We start from the raw sequence: 21,056 nt of genomic DNA, 5'->3' as shown, positions 1-21,056 counted from the left end.
GGTGACTTGATAGAGGTGTACAAGATGATAAGAGGCATAGATGAGTGGACAGTCAATGACTTTTTCCCAGGGCGAAAACGGCGAACACGAGGACGTAATTTTAAAGTGACTGGAGGAAGGTATAGGGGGTATGTCAAAGACAAGTTTTTTTTTACACAGAGAGTGGTGGGTGTGTGGAACGCACTGCCAGCAGAGGTGGTGGTGGCAGATACATTAGGGACATTTAAGAGACTCTTAGATAGCAACATTAATGATAGAAAAATGGAGGGCCATGTGGGAGGGAGGGGTTAGATGGATCTTAGAGTAGGATAAAATGTCAGCACAACATCGTGGGCCGAAGGGCCTGTACTGTGCTGTGCTGTAATGTTCTATGTTCTAGCAAAGAAACGAGTGCTTAAATCCACAATGGAAAATGCATTTATTACATATTTTTGTCATTCTTTTGAAGACACATTGATGCTGTTTTTGATCATTTAGAAACTTGGAAATTCTCCCACCCACCCTGAAAAGCACACACTCAAGCACTCTCTGTCCACAAAGAATCCGACAGGAGATTAGTTTTCAGAGGTGACCAATAGGGACGAGGTGCAGAGGAAAGCTGTTCTGAAATTATTTCCTTGTGCTTGGCGAAAGGACAGTTAGATTGGGGAAAAAAAATCATAATGGGTAGCTGCGAAGATTATCAGGGAAGGAACTTGTGTGGAACTTGGTCTCTGAGCAACTTCGTCGTAAATATTCCGCTTGTTGCTGCTGAGCACTGGCAGTGACATGATTGATTACCACCTCGAGTTCAGCATACTTACTTACAAGAACCTTTTGTGTACAGGCAACAAAGGTCTTGTTCTGATTACATACTGAAAGCAGAAAAAATCTGATAGATGATTGAACCATGTAGAGTAAGTTACGTTGTTCATGTGCAATAGATAAATATGGACTTGGTACTTTTTCCGCAAGACAGATAAAGTACTCCCTTTTGATCACAACCTTCTCATTATTGCACGAAGAAGTTGTTGGCTGCTAAGCACCTCTTGTCGCCTCACGGAGTTGGGAAAACCAATTTTATTTCAAAAGTCCATCTTATGTCCTATCTGTTGTGTGCCATTGACTAATTTAGCTATTAGACTAGATACAGTTGGAATTTCATGAGTCCCTTGTCAAAATTAGCAGATGGAGGAACAACTCCCAGTTGTAACCTGGTAACATCATTTTCTCTTCTGCTCTCCTCTACTCTCCCCTCCCTGCTCCCTCTCCCCTCTCCCCTCCCCATTCTCCCTCCTCCCTCCCCATTAAACCCCCATTCTCCCTCCTCCCTCCCCATTCTCCCCCCTCCCTCCCTCTCTCCTCCCCATTCTCCCCCTCTGCCCCGTCCCCATTCTCCCCCTCTGCCCCCTCCCCATTCTCCCCCTCTGCCCCCTCCCCATTCTCCCCCTCCCCTCCCACTGCCCTCTCCATTCTTCCCCTCTGCCCCCTCCCCATTCTCCCCCATTTTCCCCTCCCTATTCTCCCCACTCCCCCATTCTCCCCCTACCTATCCCCCTCCTCCCCTACCCCCTCCCCTCCCTCTTCCCCTCCCCACTCCCTCTTCCCCTCCATCCCCCCCTCCCTCTTCCCCCTCCCTCCCACCTCCCCCCTCCCTCTTCCCCCTCCCTCCACCTCTCTCCTCCCTCTCCCCCCTCCCTCCCACCTCCCCCTCCCTCTCCCCCCTCCCTCCCACCTCCCCCTCCCTCTTCCCCCTCCCTCCCACCTCCCCCCCCTCTTCCCCCTCCCCCCTCACCACTCTCCCCCCTTCTCCCTCACCACTCTCCCCTCCCCCCTCCTCCTCCCTTCCTCCTCCTCCCTCTCCCTTCCACCCCCTCTCTCCCCCTTCCACCCCCTCTCTCCTCTCCCCCTCCCTCCTCTCCTCTCCCCCTCCTCTCCTCCCCCTCCCTCCTCTCCTGACCTCTCCCACCCCTCCATCCCCCTCCTCCCACCACTCCCCTTCCCTCCTCTCCTCCCAATCCTCTTCTACCCCCTTCCCTTCCCCTCCTCTCCTCCCTCCCCCCTTCCACCCCCTTCCCCATCCTCCTCCCCGCTTCCCCCATCCTCTCTTCCCTTCCTTCCCCCTCCTCTCCCATCTCCTCTCCCCCACTCTCCCCTCTCCTCCCCCCCATCCCCCTCCCCTCCTCCCCCCATCCCCCTCCCCTCCTCCCCCCACCCCCCTCCCCTCCTCCCCCTCCCTCCCCCCCACCCACTCCCCTCCCTCCCCCCACCCACTCCCCTGCCTCCCCCTCCTCCCCCTCCCTCCCCCCCACCCACTCCCCTCCCTCCCCCCACCCACTCCCCTGCCTCCCCCTCCTCCTCCTCCCTCCCCCTCTCCTCCCTCCCCTCCCCCTCTCCTCCCTCCCTCCCCTCCCCCTCTCCTCCATCCCTCCCCCTCCTCTCTCCCTCCCTCCCCCTCCTCTCTCCCTCCCTCCCCCCCCCTCTTCTCTCCCTCCCTCCCCTCCTCTCTCCCTCCCTCCCCCTCTCTTCTCTCCCTCCCCCTCTTCTCTCCCTCCCTCCCCTCTTCTCTCCCTCCTCTCTCCCTCCCTCCTCCTCTCTCTCTCCCTCCCTCCCTCCTCCTCTCTCCCTCCCTCCTCCCCCCTCCTCCCTCCTCCTCTCTCCCTCCCTCCTCCTCTCTCCCTCCCTCCTCCCCCTCTCCTCCCTCCCTCCCTCCTCCTCTCTCCCTCCCTCCCTCCTCCCCCTCTCCTCCCTCCCCCTCTCCTCCCTCCTCCCCCCCTCCCCCCCTCCCCCCTCCCCTCTCCTCCCCCCCTCCCCTCTCCTCCCCCCTCCCCCCCTCCTCCCCCCTCCCCTCCCCCCTCTCCTCCCTCCTCCCCCCTCCCCCCCTCCCCTCCCCCCTCTCCTCCCTCCTCCCCTCCTCCCCCCTCCCCCCCTCCCCCCCCCTCCCCTCCCCTCTCCTCCCTCCTCCCCCCCTCCCCCCTCCCCTCCCCCCCTCCCCTCTCCTCCCTCCTCCCCCCCTCCCCTCCCCCCCCTCCCCTCCCCCCCTCCTCCCCTCCCCTCTCCTCCCTCCTCTCCCCCCCCTCCCCCCCCTCCTCTCCCCCCCTCCCCTCCCTCCTCTCCCCCCCCTCCCCCCCCTCCCCTCCCCCCCCTCCCCCCTCCTCCCCCCTCCTCCTCCCCTCCCCCCCTCCCCCCTCCTCCTCCCCCCCTCCCCCCTCCTCCTCCTCCCCTCCCCCTCTCCTCCCCCCCTCCTCCCCCCCTCCTCCCCCCTCCTCCCCCTCTCCTCCCCCCCTCCTCCCCCCCTCCTCCCCCCTCCTCCCCCTCTCCTCCCTCCCTCCTCCTCCTCCTCCCCGGTAGGGCTGCGGCGGGCTCCGGTCCGCTGGGTGCCGCTGCCGCCCTCCTGCCGATGGCAGCGGTGTCAGTTCGCCGCGCCACCCGCTCCGCCCGCCATTGGTGCCGCGGTCCCGGCAGCAAGGCCCCGGCGATGGGCACGGCGGGCAGCGGCACCGTCGGCCCGCAGAGCCTGCGCTTCGACAACCTGGCGCTGCGCTCGCTGCCCGTCGACTCCAGCGGCGAGCCCGGCAGTCGCCTGGTGCCCGGCGCCTGCTTCTCGCTGGTGCGGCCGGCGCCGGTGGAGGCGCCCCGGCTGGTGGCCCACTCGGCCTCTGCCCTCCGCCTCCTCGGGCTGCGGGAGCTGCCGGAGCGGGAGCTGGCCGAGTGCTTCAGCGGGAACCGGGTGCCGGGCGGCGCCCAGCCCGCCGCCCACTGCTACTGCGGCCACCAGTTCGGCTCGTTCGCCGGGCAGCTGGGCGACGGCGCCGCCATCTACCTGGGCGAGGTGCTGGGCGCCGAGGGCCGGCGGTGGGAGCTGCAGATCAAGGGCGCCGGACCCACCCCTTACTCCAGGTCAGAGGCCGGCCCGGGGGTGGGGGGCGACCCCGGGGTGTGGGCTGCTCCACGCCTCTCCTCTCCTCTCAGACCAACCCCTGTGGTCCCTCGGCCCTGCAGGGGATCAGGGTGACGTTTGGGATGGGTGGGGGGAGCGCCCCGCCCAGCTCAGTACCTGTTTAAATTCTTCAGCCATTGAGCAACACAAATGGAAGACCCTGCAACCCATTCCCCTTCACAATGAGGGCGTTGTCATAAATCCAGTCACTTAGTAAATATTGTGATGTTGTCTTGAAATGTCACTGCCCTGGGATCACAGTTTGTAACTGCATTCGATGTGCACAGACATGGAGTGTAGCTATAGTTATGGGACTTGATGTATTCTCCTCAATATTCTACAAAAATTGGTAAATTCAATTTGCATCTGACTTGAGAGACCTGTATTGCTTGCTTACTATGATACAGAATAAGGCCATTTAGCTTATCAAGTCAATGCGGGCCTCCAGTAACACAGCCCCATCACTCCCATTTCCCTTCTGCCTATTCTCTCAAATGCTCATCAACTCACCCAATTCTTCTTCCTATACCGGGGTAATTTACAGTATCAATATGGGACAGTATCAATATGGGAGGAAACTGGAGCACTCGGGTGAGACCCATGCAGTCGTGGGAGAACGTCCGGACTCCACACAGAGAGCACTTGAAGTCAGGATTGAGCCAGGACCACTGAATCTGTGAACCAGCAGCACTAACTGCTGCAGCTCTCTTTTGCCTGTTTCTCTCAAAGCCTAGTTTTAAATACATGCTGTTATAGATAAATCCATTGAGAAACAAAGGACTGCAGATGCTGGAATCTAGATGAAAAACACGATGATGCTGGAGGAACTCAGCAGGCCAGGAAGCATCCATGGAGGAAAGCAGGTGGTCAGCGTTTCGGGTCAGGACCTTTCTTCGGTCAATGTTTCCTGACGGAAACGTCGACCGCCTGCTTTTCTCCATGGATGCTGCCTGGCCTGCTGAGTTCCTCCAGCATCATCGTGTTTTTCATCTAGATAAATCCATTGCTAGTTTCATCCTTTATAACTCCTACAACTGCCCAGGCCCAGGAGCCTTGGAACTGCTTCTAAGTGGTACACCTGCCTGGGTGCTTCCACTAGCACCAGCCACACAGAGGAGAAGCAGGTTCTAGGACCTTGCCACTCAAAGCAAATGAAGCATTTCAACAAGACCTAGACAATGTTTGTGTATAAGCCAATTAGTGGCAAGTAAGTTTGTTCCCTATCTTGCCAGGCAATGTGAATCCCCACCAAGAGAGAATAGAACCATCTTTCCACAATATTCAGTGGCATTACTATCATAGGCTGCCAATTATCAACATTGACCAGAAACATAGGTGTTGTGGCTATGAAAGGGAGTGAGAGTCTGGGTATCCTGCAGCAAGGGATTCACCTCCTGACCTTCCAAGGCCTTGCCATCTTCTGTAAGGCCTAAATCAGAAGCATGATAGGATATTTCTTTTTGTCTCTGAAGCACAGCTCCAACAGCACTCGAGATGCTCAGCACCCAGGACAAAGCAATCTGCTTGGCTGATTCCCCATTCATCATCTGAACGTTCATTCCCTCCACTACAGTGGCACTGTGGCTATACTGTGTACTCCAACAGCTCCTCCTCCACGGGACCACCACCAGCATCTTCAGGTTCCCCTCTAAGATGCACACTGTCCTGACTTAGAAATACATTGCTGTTCCTTCATCACTGCAGCTAAACATCCCACCCAATGGCATTGTGGAAGTACCTTCACCAGAAGGGCTACACAAAAGTGGCCCACCACCATCATCTGGAGGGCATTTACATTGGGCAATAAACATTGTCCTTGCCAGTGAGGTGCACATCCTGAAAATTGAATAGATAAATAAAAACTGCCTTGTGCTCCGCACTGTGCTTTGCCTGGACTTTAAAGCATTTAACCCATGCCCTCTCCCAATTCTTGATCCAGCAATGGCCACAACCTTTTGGCTACATATCTGGACTGTTTTATATTTACCTGCTGAGGAAGCAGTAGAATTCCCTACTTAACCTCTTTTGCCTTCACATATATAATCAACTATTGATAAAATGCATGTTTTAATCATTACATTTGGGTCATATATCTTAATATTTCCTTTGGTTGTTAATCTAATCCTTTCTGATTATGCTTTGTGCAATGTTAGTGGGGAGAAATATACTACTGCATCATTTATCTACTTAAATACAAACATTTCTGTGGTGGTTTATTGTTGTACGTATAATAGTATGCATAAACTTGGACAAATATATTTGTGCAGTTCATCTATGTGTTATGTTCAAATTTATTTTCAACAGGCAATCAGATGGTCGAAAAGTGCTTCGCTCCAGTATAAGAGAATTTCTCTGTAGTGAGGCCATGCACCATCTTGGAATACCAACAACACGAGGGGGAACTTGTGTAACATCTGATTCAAAAGTCATCAGGGACATTTTCTATGACGGACATCCAAAATATGAAAGATGCACTATTGTCCTCCGTATTGCTCCTACATTTCTACGGTATTTCTATTTTTGATATGATCTGTATCAATTTTTAGAATTTAACAAATATAAATTTTAGTCTTACTTCATTAACTATTCATTAATATATCTTGTTTAATTAAATTAGGTTTGGATCTTTTGAGATCTTTAAACCTGTGGATGAGCACACAGGTCGAAAGGGACCTAGTTCTGGTAGAAATGATATTAGAATTCAAATGCTTGACTACGTCATTGGGACGTTCTATCCAGAAATTCAACATGCGCACTCTCAGGACAAGGCAGAGCGGAATGCTGCTTTCTTTAGAGAGGTAAGAATTCTTTATGCCCTTGTTTGTTATAACTTACCATCTGAAGCAGATATAGGTTTATTTTATTATTTTATCTTTTGAAGTTGTTACTGTGCAAAAATATTCATTTTAGTGCACATTTCAAATCTGAAATCTAGCGGGCCAGGAAGTTTAATTCCTGATCTCAGCTGAGCTGCAGTCAAAACTGTATTAGAAATAGTGAGATAGTGAAATTCATCACGCCCCCTTCCATGTGCAGGAAGGTTTAATGATGAGCCAGGAAGAAGAGTGAGGACATACTAGGATCTAACAATGGTTTACAGTGTTGCCTAACAAGATTAAAGCACTTGAAGCAAGTATAAATTATATTTATATTTTGTGAATTCAACAACACAGAAGGAGGCCATTCAGCCCATTAGATCCATAGCAGCTCCCAGGGGAGCAATTCCCTTTGTACATTCCCCCCACTCCTTAATTGTCTGTATCCCTGCCACTTATTTTCCCTCATACAAATTCCATTCAATTCTTTTATCATTAACCTGCACTGTGTTAATTCATAGTGGCCAATTAACCCAGAGCATGTGTTTGGGATGTGAGTGGAAACACATGTGGTCATTGAGAGGATGTACACACTCCATAGACTGTGTCTGAGCTCAGCATTGACCTTGGTTTCTTGGAGCTGTGAGGCAGCAGTACTGACTGCTGTGCCACTGTACTGCCAATTCATGCAGATAGAAATTAGCATAATGTAAGTTTTTAAAAATAAAAACCAAGAATTTGAGCTTTAGTGTTTTATCAGGTTCTTGCCTGAGAGTATTATGTTGGTTAAATCCATGTTCACACCTTTCACCTTATAGATCTGCTTACTTTCCTCTGCACTTTCTTGCTTGTCATCTTCACAGACCTTAGCACATCCAGAATTATGTCATCATGTATGACATGTAACCTTAAGTGCTGGCAAGTCCATTAATTTTAGCCTTTCGAAACACTGAGCTTTTAAAGAAAAATGAAATTGTGCTCAAGTTTGGCAAAGTGCAATGACGTGAGTTCTGTCTGTCTCTGTATTAACATTTTTAATATGCTGGTGAAATCTAATTTAATTTCAAACTTTTTGTTATGATTAATATCCATTGCCGGGGTGGTTGTTTATCCCTCTCCATGTTACTTGCATCCTTAAAATGATTAATCCACTTAGTATATTAAACTTGGATGTGAAAAGTACTCACTGAAATAGGAAAAATGAACATTATTGTTTTACAAGTAGTTTACCTAAAATGAAGTGACATGTCTTTTCACCAGAGAAAAATGTATGGGATAGTTAAAGTCTGTATTTTATAACAGGAAATATTTAGCCTTGGTTTAATCTTATTTTTATAGTGATGGGTACTTGTGACATAGGCAAGTCTTGGGAGCAGACTGCATAAGACCACAAACAATAATTTGTCACCTGTACATGACCTGTACAAGAGGGCATGGTTTTAAAGTAATGGGGGGGGGGGGATGTTCAAGAGAGATATCAGAGGAAGGTTTTTTTACCCAGAGAGTGGTTGGGGCATGGAATGCGCTGCCTGGAGTGGTGGTGGAAGCAGGTACATTGGTCAAATTCAAGAGATTGCTAGATAAGCATATGGAGGAATTTAAAATAGTGGGATATGTGGGGGGAAGGGGTTATGTAGTTTTTCGGTGAGGCTTAAAGGTCAGCAGAGCATTGTGGGCCGAAGGGCCTGTATTGTGCTGTACTTTCTATGATTTTATGACTAGAGATGTGCAGCAAACGTTCTATGAGGTATGGACCTGTATAAATCATGGACCATTGTGCTGCCTTTTAATGTGTGTCTAATGTCTTGTGTATCTAGACAGTGGTCATTTAGGACAAAGTCAACCATCTGTTTTCAAGGCAGCAGAAATTGCAAGACAAGATAAACCAAAGATAAGGGATCATTTGCAAAGAACCTTATTTAAATTGTCTTTTCAAGTTGATTTCAGCAAAAATTGGGGCGTGAGGTGGTTAGGCAAAATGAATATGAATGCAAGATCAATTTCTGGAGAGCCACTGCCTCAATTGACCTGGGTTCAGAGCAAAAAAAGTTTATTATTACTATTATTATGGGCACTGGTGAGAACTCGTTTGGAATACTGTGTGCAGTTTGGGCCCCTTATCTTAGGAAGGATGTACTGATGTTGGGGAGGGTTCAGAAAAGATTTACGAGGATGATTCCCAGAATGAAAGGGCTTACTTATGATGAGCATTTGTCAGCTCCTGGACTGTATTCATTGGAGTACAGAAGAATGAGAGGGGACCTCATAGAAACATTTAGAATGCTGAAAGGACTGGACAGAGTAGATGTGGTTAAGCTGTTTCCCCTGGTGGGTGAGTCCAGGAGTAGGGGGCACAATCTTAGAATTAGAGGGTACCGGTTTAAAACAGAAATGAGGAGAAATTTCTTTAGCCAGGGGGTAGTGAAATTATGGAATTCTTTGCCATATACAGCTGTGGAGGCCCAATCATTGGGGGCATTTAAGGAGGAGATTGATAGGTATCTAATTGGTCAAGGTATCAAGGGATATGGGGATAAGGCTGGAAATTGGGGCTAGATAGGAATAGTATCAGTTGAGCTTGTGGAGCAGACACGATGGGCCAAATGGCCTACTTCTGCTCCTTGTCTTGTGATCTTGTGATTATTGATAAAGAGGACAAATAGTGACGGTGCATGAGTAAGACCTTGCAGACTGGTCATGATCATTTGACAAGCTTTGGTGCATTTAACACTCTGACCCTGATGTTTAATTAGATGCAGGAAGTGCTAAGGTTTAGTTATTTGACTCTTTCAATTGGTTTGAAGTTAACTGAACACAAACCAGCAATCAACTTTCTGGAACTTGGGTACTTTTCAAAATTTAAGTACTAAGTTGAATTATGACTACTTTACACAGCCAAGAAGAGTTCTGTGCATACAACTGATCTTATTTTTATGAGCTGGGTGCAGGAAGGATGTTTTCCCCTGGCTAGGTTGGAGTCTAGAACTGGGGAGGAGGGTTACAGTCTCAGAATATGGGATAAGGTAGATAGGAATGAGAGGACGTAAATTTGTTCATTCAGAGGGTAGCGTATCTGTCGAATTCTATACCACAGGAGCTCGTGGAGGCCAAGTTGTTGAATATATTTAAGGAGATAGATCAAGTTTTTGACAACACAAAAGCTAAGCGGGCTAGGAGGAGAGATTGGGAATAGGGTATTCAATTGGGAATCGGGCATGATAATATTGTATGGTCGAGCAGGCTGGAAGGAATTCCTATTCTATGTTTTAAATCTACAGGTAACCAAGCGGACAGCCAGACTGGTTGCTGAATGGCAGTGTGTTGGTTTTTGTCATGGTGTACTAAATACAGACAACATGAGCATTATAGGACTTACCATCGACTATGGACCTTTTGGCTTTATGGACAGGTATATTAATTTTGAATGTAACTAGGAATAGTTTGTAATTTTGTGGTGATAATTTTATCCAAATATCATTGCCAAATACACCATAGTTTTTAGTATAATTAGGATGTTATTTTCTGCGTTTTACGGCAAGCCTTGTTAATATCGATAACAGGCTTTGCAAGGAGGTTATTAAATAAGAACAGAAAATGCTGAAACCACTTTACAGTTGTATAAAGAGAAACAGAGTTAACATTTCAGATCTGAGAATCTTTATCAGCATTGCATGTTCACTTTTTCTTGTACTTCCTGTCATTGACTTTGTTTCACTGAATTTGGATTCTTAAAGAAAATGAATGTTGGGTTCTGCCCAGTTCTGAAGAGTCTCAGACCTGAAACATTAAAATTGTTTTTCTTTCCACAGATGCTGACTGACCTGCTGTTTTCAGCATTTTCTGTTTTTATTTCAGGTTTTCAGCATCTGCCTTTTTTAATTTTTAAGTTTATTAAATATTTTTGCTGCTATATTTATCATTCGGCCTCATGCTGCCTTTTTAGCTGGGTGAGGGAGTTTCTGCTTTACGGTTTTTCAAGCTGTTTTGTACATGCTGCATATCAGACTGAGACAGGTGCAGACTTCTGCGAAGTTAATATCATGTCTTAGAATTTCAGCATCTTGAAAAGTAATGATGTTGCAGTAACACATAATTTAGAATAGAACAGTCCAGCGCAGGAACAGACCCTTCGGCCCACCATGTCTGTGCCGATAATTTCGGTAATATTTTTTGCATATTCATTTTCCTTGTACTTCCCGACATTTGTACAACTGACTTTGGATTCTTAATGAAAATGAATGTTGAGTTCTGAACCCATTGGTTTTCCATCAGCTAAAAATCAGAATTTATTTAGTCAGTAATTTTATTTGATTTTAGTCATTTACTGGAACGACACAAAACCTGGTTTCAAACTCTGGTTTTAAAAAAGCTATTAGAACTATATTTATGTAAATATTATGTAACAGGAACATGTTGTAGTAAATTCCAGTTGAGGTGATGCTGTGTTTTGGACTGTAGACACATAATGTCAAAGAAGGAATGTTATAGTTGTTGCATTTCTAGTCCCTTCAGTTATTTTGTTTGTGCCCAACACAAAAGTATCTATAAGCAACTATCCATTTCGCCATTTCTTCTGAATCAAAGCTTTATCTTGTGCATGAGGTCTGTGTAATGGCAGTTTTCCAACTCAGCAATTAACTCTTTTTATATTTGTTGCCTACACTGGATATAGTATGGAACACCTCCTTACACCGTTGATCTAATTATGATCAACACTTGATCAAAAGACTGCCAACTAAGACCACAATTCTTAATTCATGCTAATTAAAAAATGACTAATCATGGAAAAGGCTGGATTACAGTATTTTACTTAATTCTAATCCATTTGTTAATCTTATAAAACAAATCCCTCCTAAACTGGATCATACATTTTATGATGGCCATTCTTACAATTTGCTGAACTTGCATGGTTATGGGGCTTGTGCTATTACTCAACTGAATGATATCTGAAATGAAGTGATAAATCTGAGTTAGAATCATGCATAAAAATGGGAAATTGTCCTATTCATTCTAGAGTTTTTATCCATATTACCTACTTAAATTCAAGATGTTGTGCTTGTATGCAGTATATCTAATCTTTCAAAGGAATTTATTTAATGCTTCAATAATAGTTTGTAATAGACTATTTGCATTCTAATCTTCCTCTTTTTGTGATCTTATCATTTTACTGACCAATAGGTGCAATCTTATTTACTTCATTATAACATTTCATTACCTTGAAGATTTCCATCAGATTATCTATTATCCATCTAGCCTTGGTGGAAAGCACCTAATTTTTTTGGTACCCAGCTCAAAGGTCTCCTTTTAGTTGGAGTAGCTGAGCTCATTTCCTGGTGATCTTAGGTCCCTTTAGTTGGCACCGAATTGTGATTTTGCTCTTTGGCAATGACCTATGTAAAATTACTGCAATATTGTAAGTAAGGAGGGGTTTCTCTGTGGTTGGGGCTGATGCACATTGTGGATCATTGCAGAAAGAAGTTTACCCAGTCTCACTATACCCTACCAGATCTAGGAGTGCTCAGTATCCTTTCTGAGTAAAAGTGCTCTTGTTAAGCACTTAGAGTAATTTTGCTGGATTAAGGCACTGTATGAACGAAAGATGTTGTTAAATGAATCCATTTAATTTTTATAGTATTGTTTAAGGTATTGTTTACTTAAATTCTCTTAGGATTTTCAGTAAGCTACATTTGATTTTTGTGTAGCAGTAGGGTTTGAAGCTTTTATACATGTATAAGTACTACTTTTCAATGTATAAATAATCTAATTATGGATAACCAAATTCAGTAATCTATTTTACTGTAAAGATGACATGAACCATGATCAATATAATGACACATTTCTTCCTCCAACCATTTAAGGTTTGATCCGGATTATATATGTAATGCTTCTGATAACAGAGGCCGCTATGCTTATAACCGACAACCTGAAATCTGTAAGTGGAACCTGGGCAAACTGGCAGAAGTCTTGGTTCCTGAGCTGCCCCTGGAAGTGGGTCAGTCTATCATTGAAGAGGAATTTAATTCAGAGTTTGATCAACACCTCCTGCAAAAGATGAGAAGGAAATTGGGACTACTTAGATGTGAGAAGGCAGAGGATGAAGAGTTAGTTTCTGATCTGTTGCATGTTTTCCATTCAACAGGTTTGTAGGAGAGTTTTATGCTTCCTTTAGAATTAATCATACATCTGCAATTTTTAACACTATTTCCTCAAAGCCTATATCCAACTCTATTTACAAACCACTCTTAATTCTTTATTCTATTTTCCTTCTCTAACCATTCCTTAAAAAAGACTGCTACCATTCTTCCTAATTCCATATACATTTTTCTTCTCTACCAGTCTCCTCCTCGAAGGAGAAATAAATGTAGTAAAATATAGAAAGGGAGGTTTGACAGAGAGAGTGGGGGAGGAATAATTTAAGAGGAAGAATGAATGGCATCCATCCTTGGGTGCTAGAGACATACAGGTCCTCCCCACAAACACCTTGCATACGACCTGTACATATGACCAAGCATTTGGGAGACCAGCAGGACGGATTTGCTGGCTACTGCAGGGCCACAGGCATCCATTTCCTGACACTAGCTAGAACATTGCCACATCAAACCCAAGAAGAATACATTCTAGTAACACGCTGATGTCCGTTTTGCGAATCCTATCTAGAGACACCATCCAGGCCAACAACTGTGTCCATTTTAAAACCGTCAATAGCATTTAAAATCTCGTTTGCAGTAAAATCTTTTAAAAGAATATTATAAGCCCGAGATGGGCATGGGCTAAATTTGTTAATTTCAGCTTTATTATTAAGAATGGCAAAACAAGATTTAAAACGGTTCTCCAGACTATCTATTCCTTTGGGACAACCCACCTCCGCAGGCATTTTCTGCCTTGTGTGAACTTGGTTTGCGACTTTCCGACTTGGAAACCATTTGAGTAATGAACAGTTCTCAGGAACGAAACCCTGCTGTAACTTGGGGACGACCTGTATCCTAAGTGCCATTGCTCAGATATGTGGGTGCTTAATACACCCAGATTAAATGCAGTTTGGTATTGTTCATGTTGTGGAATTTGAATTCACTACTGGCCATAAAGAAAGTTGCCCCTGTGGTCTCTGTGGCATGGACCTCCCCTTTTCTAACTCCAATTGTGATGTTTAGCTAGCAGAGTGGCCGGTCTCACAGAAGGATTCTCAAACAGTATGCGGGAAGGAATAAGCACATGTCAAGTACTTTATAAAATGAAGATTGAAGTGTGCAAATACCAAACTTTCTTAATAAAATTATTTTAAATCCATTATATTTTAAAATACTTACCTATGGTAATTATAATCCAATTTCTACAATGAGATTTTAGGGTCAAGGAGTTTAACAATGAATTGTAGATTTCATTTAAAGCTTATTTGATTTCTTTAACATAAAAGCTCAGCTTTTTCAGGGTATTTTACAATGATGGAATTTTGTAAATAGATGGAGGAGTGCAAAATCACTGACAGTAACAGTATTTCCTCATCAAACCATGTGTGGAAATCCCAAGGTTGCCTAGCCTTTCACAACATAATGATGGTACTAACATTTTTGACGACCATACAACCACAAAATCCAGACCCATATGCTTACTGCTATATTTGTGCGGAGAGTGCAAATTAAATGAGTTAGAAATGCAATCACATTTTAAATGACATTTGGTTGCTTCATTCAGGTGCGGATTTTACAAATTGCTTCCGTTTACTTAGTGACTTTCCAATTCCTGGATCATCCACTTCCTTCACATTGGCAGAATTTCTTGAAAAACTGATTGAGCAATGTGCATCACTGGAAGAACTGAAATTAGCTTTCACACCAAGTATGGATCCACGGTAAGAAAGTGTAGTGCTTTTTATATACTGTGTCATAAATTTCTATATTAAGGGAAGGTTGTGCCTGACCGACTTGATTAAAATTTTGCAGAGGTGATTTATTGTTTGTTTTTCTTTGGATTTTCTCAGTGTTGTAAAAAAAAGCAATTAGATGATCATTGGTGCATAAAAGTACCTGATTAATTCTGTCCATCCAGTACCGCAGTTATGGAAGTGAAAAATGGCAGATGTTGCAAATCTGAAACCAAAACAGGAAAAAACCACAAACACTCAACAGATCAGGCAGCATCTGAAGAGAGAGAAAAAAAAGTAAGCTTATGTTGGAGGTAGATGACCTTACATAAATTGGCCTGTTCAAATACAAACAGGAAAGGTTATATGAAATTGTTGAATTCAGGATTGAGTCTTGATGGATATAACATGCCTAGATGGGAGATGAGGTGCTGTTCCTCAAGCTTAGGTTGGGCATCACTGGAAACACTGTGGGAAACCAAAAACAGAGAGGTCAGAGCAAATTGGAGAATTAAAGTGGTAGGTGACTGGGATGGTCTACTGCTGTGTTTTGTATTTGCACAATGCAATCTTGTCTGCATTGGAGAAACCAAACACGGATTGGGCGATCACTATGCTGAATACCTCACTTCAGTGCACAAGAGTCATCCTGAACCTTTTGTTGTCTTTCTCTTTAATCCTCCATCCCACTCCTGCTCTGACCGCTCTATCTCTATCTCTGGCTTCCTACATTGTTCCAATAATGCCCAACATAAAATCAGGGCATGTTGCAGTCCTCCAAATTCTATTGAATTCAGCATCTTCAGAGAACTAGCCTGTTCTGCTGGGTGTTTCCAGCATTCACATTTGTTTCAGATTTACAGCCAACAGCTTCCTTTCTCTCTCCACCTGCCAGAACTGGAAATATTTGTGTTGCCAGGACAACCTTAGTCTTCACCCTATTACAAGTATTCCCCCTCCCCTCCCTCTTTCTGCAAGTTCAAACACACTTGTTTTCTCACATTTCCAGTTCTCATGAAGGATCATTGGTTTGAAAGGTTAACTTTCATTGTCTTGCTGCAGATGCTGTCTAACCTGCTGAGTGTCTTGCCGTTTTCTGTTTTTGTTTCAGCACAGCAGTTGCCCTGCCAACTGTCTCTGTTCTGCTTTATACACAATAATATGCCTGTGTTTAAAAACACAGCCATTTTAAAAAGGCGTTACATACTTTTAAAATGCTGTGAGTTGGATTAAACGTTTCAGATTATGACCTTGTGTTCTGATTGTCCACACAGGCAGCTGTCCATGTTGCTGGCCCTATCTCAATCCAATCCACAGCTCTTTGAACTGATTGGTGATAAAGGAGGAGTTGCTAAGGAGTTGAATCGCATAGAGCGCTTCTCTGAGCTCCAGCAGATGACAACAGAAGAGCTACAAAGCAAACTCAAGAGAGCATGGACCGACTGGCTACAAAAGTACAGGTTAGGGGTTGCAACAGAAAAAATCTGAAGTTAAAATAAATTTCATAAAATTATAGAAAATGTATGACAGAAGGAATCCATTTGGTCCATCATACCTGTGCTAGTTAAAAGAGAACTTCCCATTCTATTCCCACATTCCATCACTAGGACAGAGCCCTGCAGGTCATGGCTGTTCAAATACCTATCCCAGGACTTTTTTCAAAATGTAATTAGGGTTTGTGTCTACCTATCTCTCAGGCAGAAGGTCCTGGATCCTCACCACCCTCTGAATGAAAAAATATTTTCTCAACTCGTGTTCCCACTGGTTTTTGATCTCTCTGCTAAGGAAAATAGATTTTTCCATTTACTCAACTAGGCTCCTCATAATTTTATATCCCCCCAGTTAGATCTCCATTTGGTAAATTTTGGCTGATTTTTATGAGTGATTCATAGTTTGGCTTTCTTGCATTTATGGCTTCTATAAGGTATGAATCTGTACTAATAATATGAGCAACTTAATGTTTAACACACTCACAAATTGTATTGCATTTTTCAACTTTTGCTGGATTGCAGTTTACCTCTCCATATTTAAGTACAAAATATCTATTTAAAACTCTTGTTTCTGTATTTTAAAATCTTTTTTTGATTTGTTTGCACAAAGTTCAAGTCATAAATTGAAACTTTATTTCTATATTAACTATTTGGTATGAGCATATCTATGATAATGACAGAATTCCCCATTTTGATATGTATTTGAAAGGGTTAGATTCTGCGCTGATATTTATGAGCATTCATCTTTGAACTTTCATAGTGCTTTATCTGAAAAGATGTAGATGGACTTGTTTCTGTTCCCTTTCAGGTCTCGTTTGGAGAATGAAGCAGAAGGTGTTGATGATGTTGCTGAACTAAACACTAAACGAGTGAAGGTGATGAATGCAAACAACCCAAAATTTATCCTGCGCAATTATATTGCACAAAATGCAATATCGGCCGCAGAGGATGGGGACTTCTCAGAGGTGGGTAAATTTCACTAAATTGATTTCAAGTTATGTGCAAAATAACAATCCCTCTGCAAATACGGTAATAGAGAGTACGTGCAAATAAGGTAATAGATGTACGTCAGGTAAGAATGGCATTCCAATTCACCCAGGAATTATGGTTCAAAATCTTTCGTAAATGCAGCCCCTATCCTCTGCTGTATTCATTGACTTAGGACAAAGCATTGAAGATGAATTACTCCTGTTAAAGGAAGAATCTCGAAATACCGCGTTCTAAAATAATCGAAGTGCACAGTTTAGGTCTATATTTAGAATTTTTTTAATTAATGGCCAAACGATCCATTTTGCTTAAATGGAAGGATCCAATACCCCCTACTACTTTTCAATGGTTTTCTCAAACTATATCATGTTTAAACTTGGAAAAAATTAGGAGTGGTACTGTTGATCCTTCGCTTAAATTTGAAGATATTTGGAGTCCATTTATTCAATATTTTCACATGATGTAGATCCCCTTTCAATAACTTTCCAACTTGGAGGAACGGACTTGACGACATAATATTGCTCTGTTTCTACTGAGAAATTTTAGCCCAGTTTTATTTTCCTTTTTTTGTTGTTTGTTTTTCTTTTGAAAAGTTTTTTTTGTTTAGTTTATATTGTTTATAATTTTTTTATTGATTTGGGTTTTTTTTTAAATTTATATAATAAATCTTTCTTTCCTTTCTTTTATATTATATTCATTTACTAAGAGATAGTTGGATCTACAGATTTTTGTTTATATTTTATTGTTCTTTATGATTATATATGCTATGATTGTTATCCTGATCTCTTTGTATTACATGTATAAATATTGATGCTATATATCAATCTGTATTAATTTGAAAACTAATAAAAAGATTGAAAAAGAAAGAATTTTTTAAATCAATTATTATTTTCTCTATGCTCTTCCAGAAATGGTAGAAGTTGTTAAGTATCCCTGAGATTTGTGTGAAACTGCTCTGCTCTAAAATGAGTTCCCCTGCAGATATATGTGTAAAAAGAATGCTGGTGGAGAATGAAAATATCTACCACAGAAAATACTTAATTCTCTTTCCCTGAAACTAGTTCAAATTCTCAGTTCGAACATGTTCATAGATTATAGATTCATAGATTATAGGAAACAACATTCACTATTTATTATACTGACATTATTTAAATCGTGAGAAAGGTCTGCATAAGTTCTCAGTCAAATCATCTTGAATAATTTATTATGATGCCAGGAAGCAATTCTTTCATTCTAGTGGAAACGAGTAAGTTGGGCCAATTAATTGTTTATTAAAGGTCAATAGCAAAGAGAAAACTGCCATTACAAACTTGCTGATCAAACCTGTTTAAAATTTCTTGGAATTTCTGACTTAGATGTCGTTAGCAAATTTCACAGTAAGCTATTTCTAGCATGTTCAAAGGTCTATCATGTTCCTTTAGGTTAGACGGGTTCTAAAGCTTCTCGAGCATCCGTATAGTGAGGAGCCCTGTGTGGAAGAAGAGCTGGTCCAAGAAGCAACAGTGGAGGCTACAGCTTCGTGTGATTTATTAAGAAGCAAAAGAATACCATACCACAGCAAGCCACCAGACTGGGCTGGGAAACTTTTAGTTACCTGATCTTCATAACAACCTTGTTTTGGCTTATGGTTAAATCACAACTGTTAGGGATGGACTGTTAAACTAAAGTTTCCTTTACACAGGTGGAGAAGCCAAAACAAGGTAAATAGGGAGTGCCACTTTTTCCTCACAACAGATGTAAAATGGAGACTTCACCATACGAAAAGCAGTACCAGAAGGTTCTGAAGTCTCTTCACCTCATTGAGATACAATTAGAGTATGAGTTACCTTGACCATAATGTGGTCAGCTGAAATCCTTGGAGAAGAAAATGTTCAAATATCATTTTAAAAATAACATGCCTTTTTGAAAGCTCTATCCTTATCACATACTTAAGACAAGAATTGTTTTTGAGATTGTTGGAGTGAAATGCTGATTGTAATACAAGCAGCTATAGTAAAGAATCATTTATCATGGAAACAGGCCATGTAGTCTGAGCCAGCCACCTAGCACCTATCTACAGTAACCCTATTTTCCAGCACTTAGCTCATAGCCTTCTATGCTATGGCATTTCAAGTGCTCATCTGTACAGTCCTTAAATATAGTCAGAGTATTTGCCTATACCACCCCTTCAGGATGCCCCATTTTCCTTTGCAACTGCAGCAAAGGTTTTGTACAGGTTGACTCATTAAAAAAAGTCTTTAAAAAAGCTCAATTCATGTTTTAAAGATAATAGGTGACATTTTGGATGAGGATTAAATTTTTGTACGGCCAGCAGAAAATAGACTGCTGAACATAAGAAGTGGCTGACACTGACAGTGTGAATGAGTAAGTAATAGGTGATGTTCATAAGAATACAGATGGTTAGGGAGTCAGAAGTTTGTATAATTGTAAAATGAACATTAATATCATTTGGGACAACTGCTTACTGTAAGTTATGTTGGCTGACTTGTGTGCAAAGAATGATTTTACCATAAATAAGTTTTGAAGACAAGAATTTTATTCAGCTGAAGGCCACTTTATTTAATATTATTGACATTGTATTCAGTTACTTAAGTAATTCAGTAATGAAATTACATTATGTCTAAATGAGGGTGTAGAAGTTTTTATTGAGACAAAGGTGCTGCTTTAAGTATGAAATGGAAGGTCTCCAGATAAAATCTGTTATCATGAACACAAAAATATCAACTCTGAAACACTGGGCTATTTTTGTAAGATGTGGAAACTGCTGTACTCTTTTAAAATTCACAACATCTTAAGAAATGTTAATGCACAAATAGGCTTTAATTCCTTGCATGATAGTTTGCACTCTGCTTCCTTGAGGATTATTTTTATATATAAGCATATACTATTCAAAACAGCATTTTGGTTGTAAAGGATTAAACTTGAACTGATGCTTTTTAAACTTCATGCAAGTAGTACAGATGTCTTGCTTTGGCAATGAATGAGTTAATCATTAACAGGAACAGTAAATGAATGAAAGAACAGTGCATCTATCTTTTTACATTGTTGGAACGTTGCTAAATTGCTTCAAATCCAGTAGAGGTGGCATTTCAGAAAATGCGTACATTCAATTTTGCACTAAAGTGTTCCCAATGTGTTCAGCTTGGATCAGCACCTGAACCCACAAGAGTGCCATTGGTAAGTTGGCTATCACCACTGTAGATAATATAAGATTGATTGGATACTGCTTAATGATGATTTTATGTACAAAAATATGCCTGGTAAAAGATATAGGTACCTTCCTGAATTGAAAAGAACTAATGAAAATGCACACTAATGGAACTACAAATGTGCATCGTAAGTGTGCGGAGGCAGAACAGCAAACATTTTATATAGTGCCTATAATGTAATAAAATGTTCCAGAGGTGGTTCACAAACATTATTGAACAATTTTGACAATGAATATGTAAGGCAATTTTATAACAGGGAACCATAAGCTTGGTCTAAGAGCTAGGCTGTAAGGAGTGTCCTAGCGAGCAGATTTAGGAAGGGAATTCCAGGGCAAAAGAACGTAGCTGTGGCAGAATGATAATATTGGAGTGCAAAGGATTAAAAGGCTAGAGGAGGTTGTAGAGATGGGCTTAAGGCCATGGATGTCTTTCTTTAGAAACAAAATTTATTTAAAATCAAGATGTACTCTTAACCTATAACTGCAGGTTAGGGAGCACTGGAATGACGTGATTGGGAATGAATTTGGAGATAAGGAGTATTCTTGGATGAAGTCAAGTTTACAGAGGAGAAAAAGTCTGGGCCAGGCAAGGAAAATGTTGGAATCAGAAAAATAAGTGTTTCCTGATGGCTTTAACAGCAGGTGCACAGTGAAGACAGACAGTGGTACACAGCTAGAAGTATATAATCCTGATCAAAAGTTGAGGTTGGGAGCTTCTTTGAGTGAAATATGGTGATAAGCATCTGAACTGTTTTATTTAAATGTGAGGGAATGG

General features: G+C 42.7%; 1 protein-coding gene across 1 annotated transcript; it reads left to right on the top strand.

Moving 5' to 3' along the window:
• Positions 1 to 3,348: 3,348 nt before the first annotated feature.
• On the top strand, positions 3,349 to 20,019 carry selenoo1 (selenoprotein O1). Its single transcript, XM_052034189.1, has 9 exons — positions 3,349 to 3,879; positions 6,224 to 6,427; positions 6,537 to 6,717; positions 10,014 to 10,144; positions 12,594 to 12,874; positions 14,428 to 14,584; positions 15,871 to 16,056; positions 16,895 to 17,051; positions 18,495 to 20,019. Exons 1-9 carry the CDS (start codon positions 3,380 to 3,382, stop codon positions 18,678 to 18,680), a joined length of 1,983 nt encoding a protein of 660 aa, XP_051890149.1. The 5' UTR covers positions 3,349 to 3,379; the 3' UTR covers positions 18,681 to 20,019.
• The last annotated feature ends 1,037 nt before the right edge of the window (positions 20,020 to 21,056 follow it).

The sequence above is a fragment of the Pristis pectinata genome, chromosome 19, assembly GCF_009764475.1.
Source record: "Pristis pectinata isolate sPriPec2 chromosome 19, sPriPec2.1.pri, whole genome shotgun sequence".
Classification (NCBI taxonomy): domain Eukaryota; kingdom Metazoa; phylum Chordata; class Chondrichthyes; order Rhinopristiformes; family Pristidae; genus Pristis; species Pristis pectinata.
The sequence above is the reverse complement of the archived record's forward strand: the minus strand, read 5'-3'. Positions and strand labels throughout refer to the sequence as shown.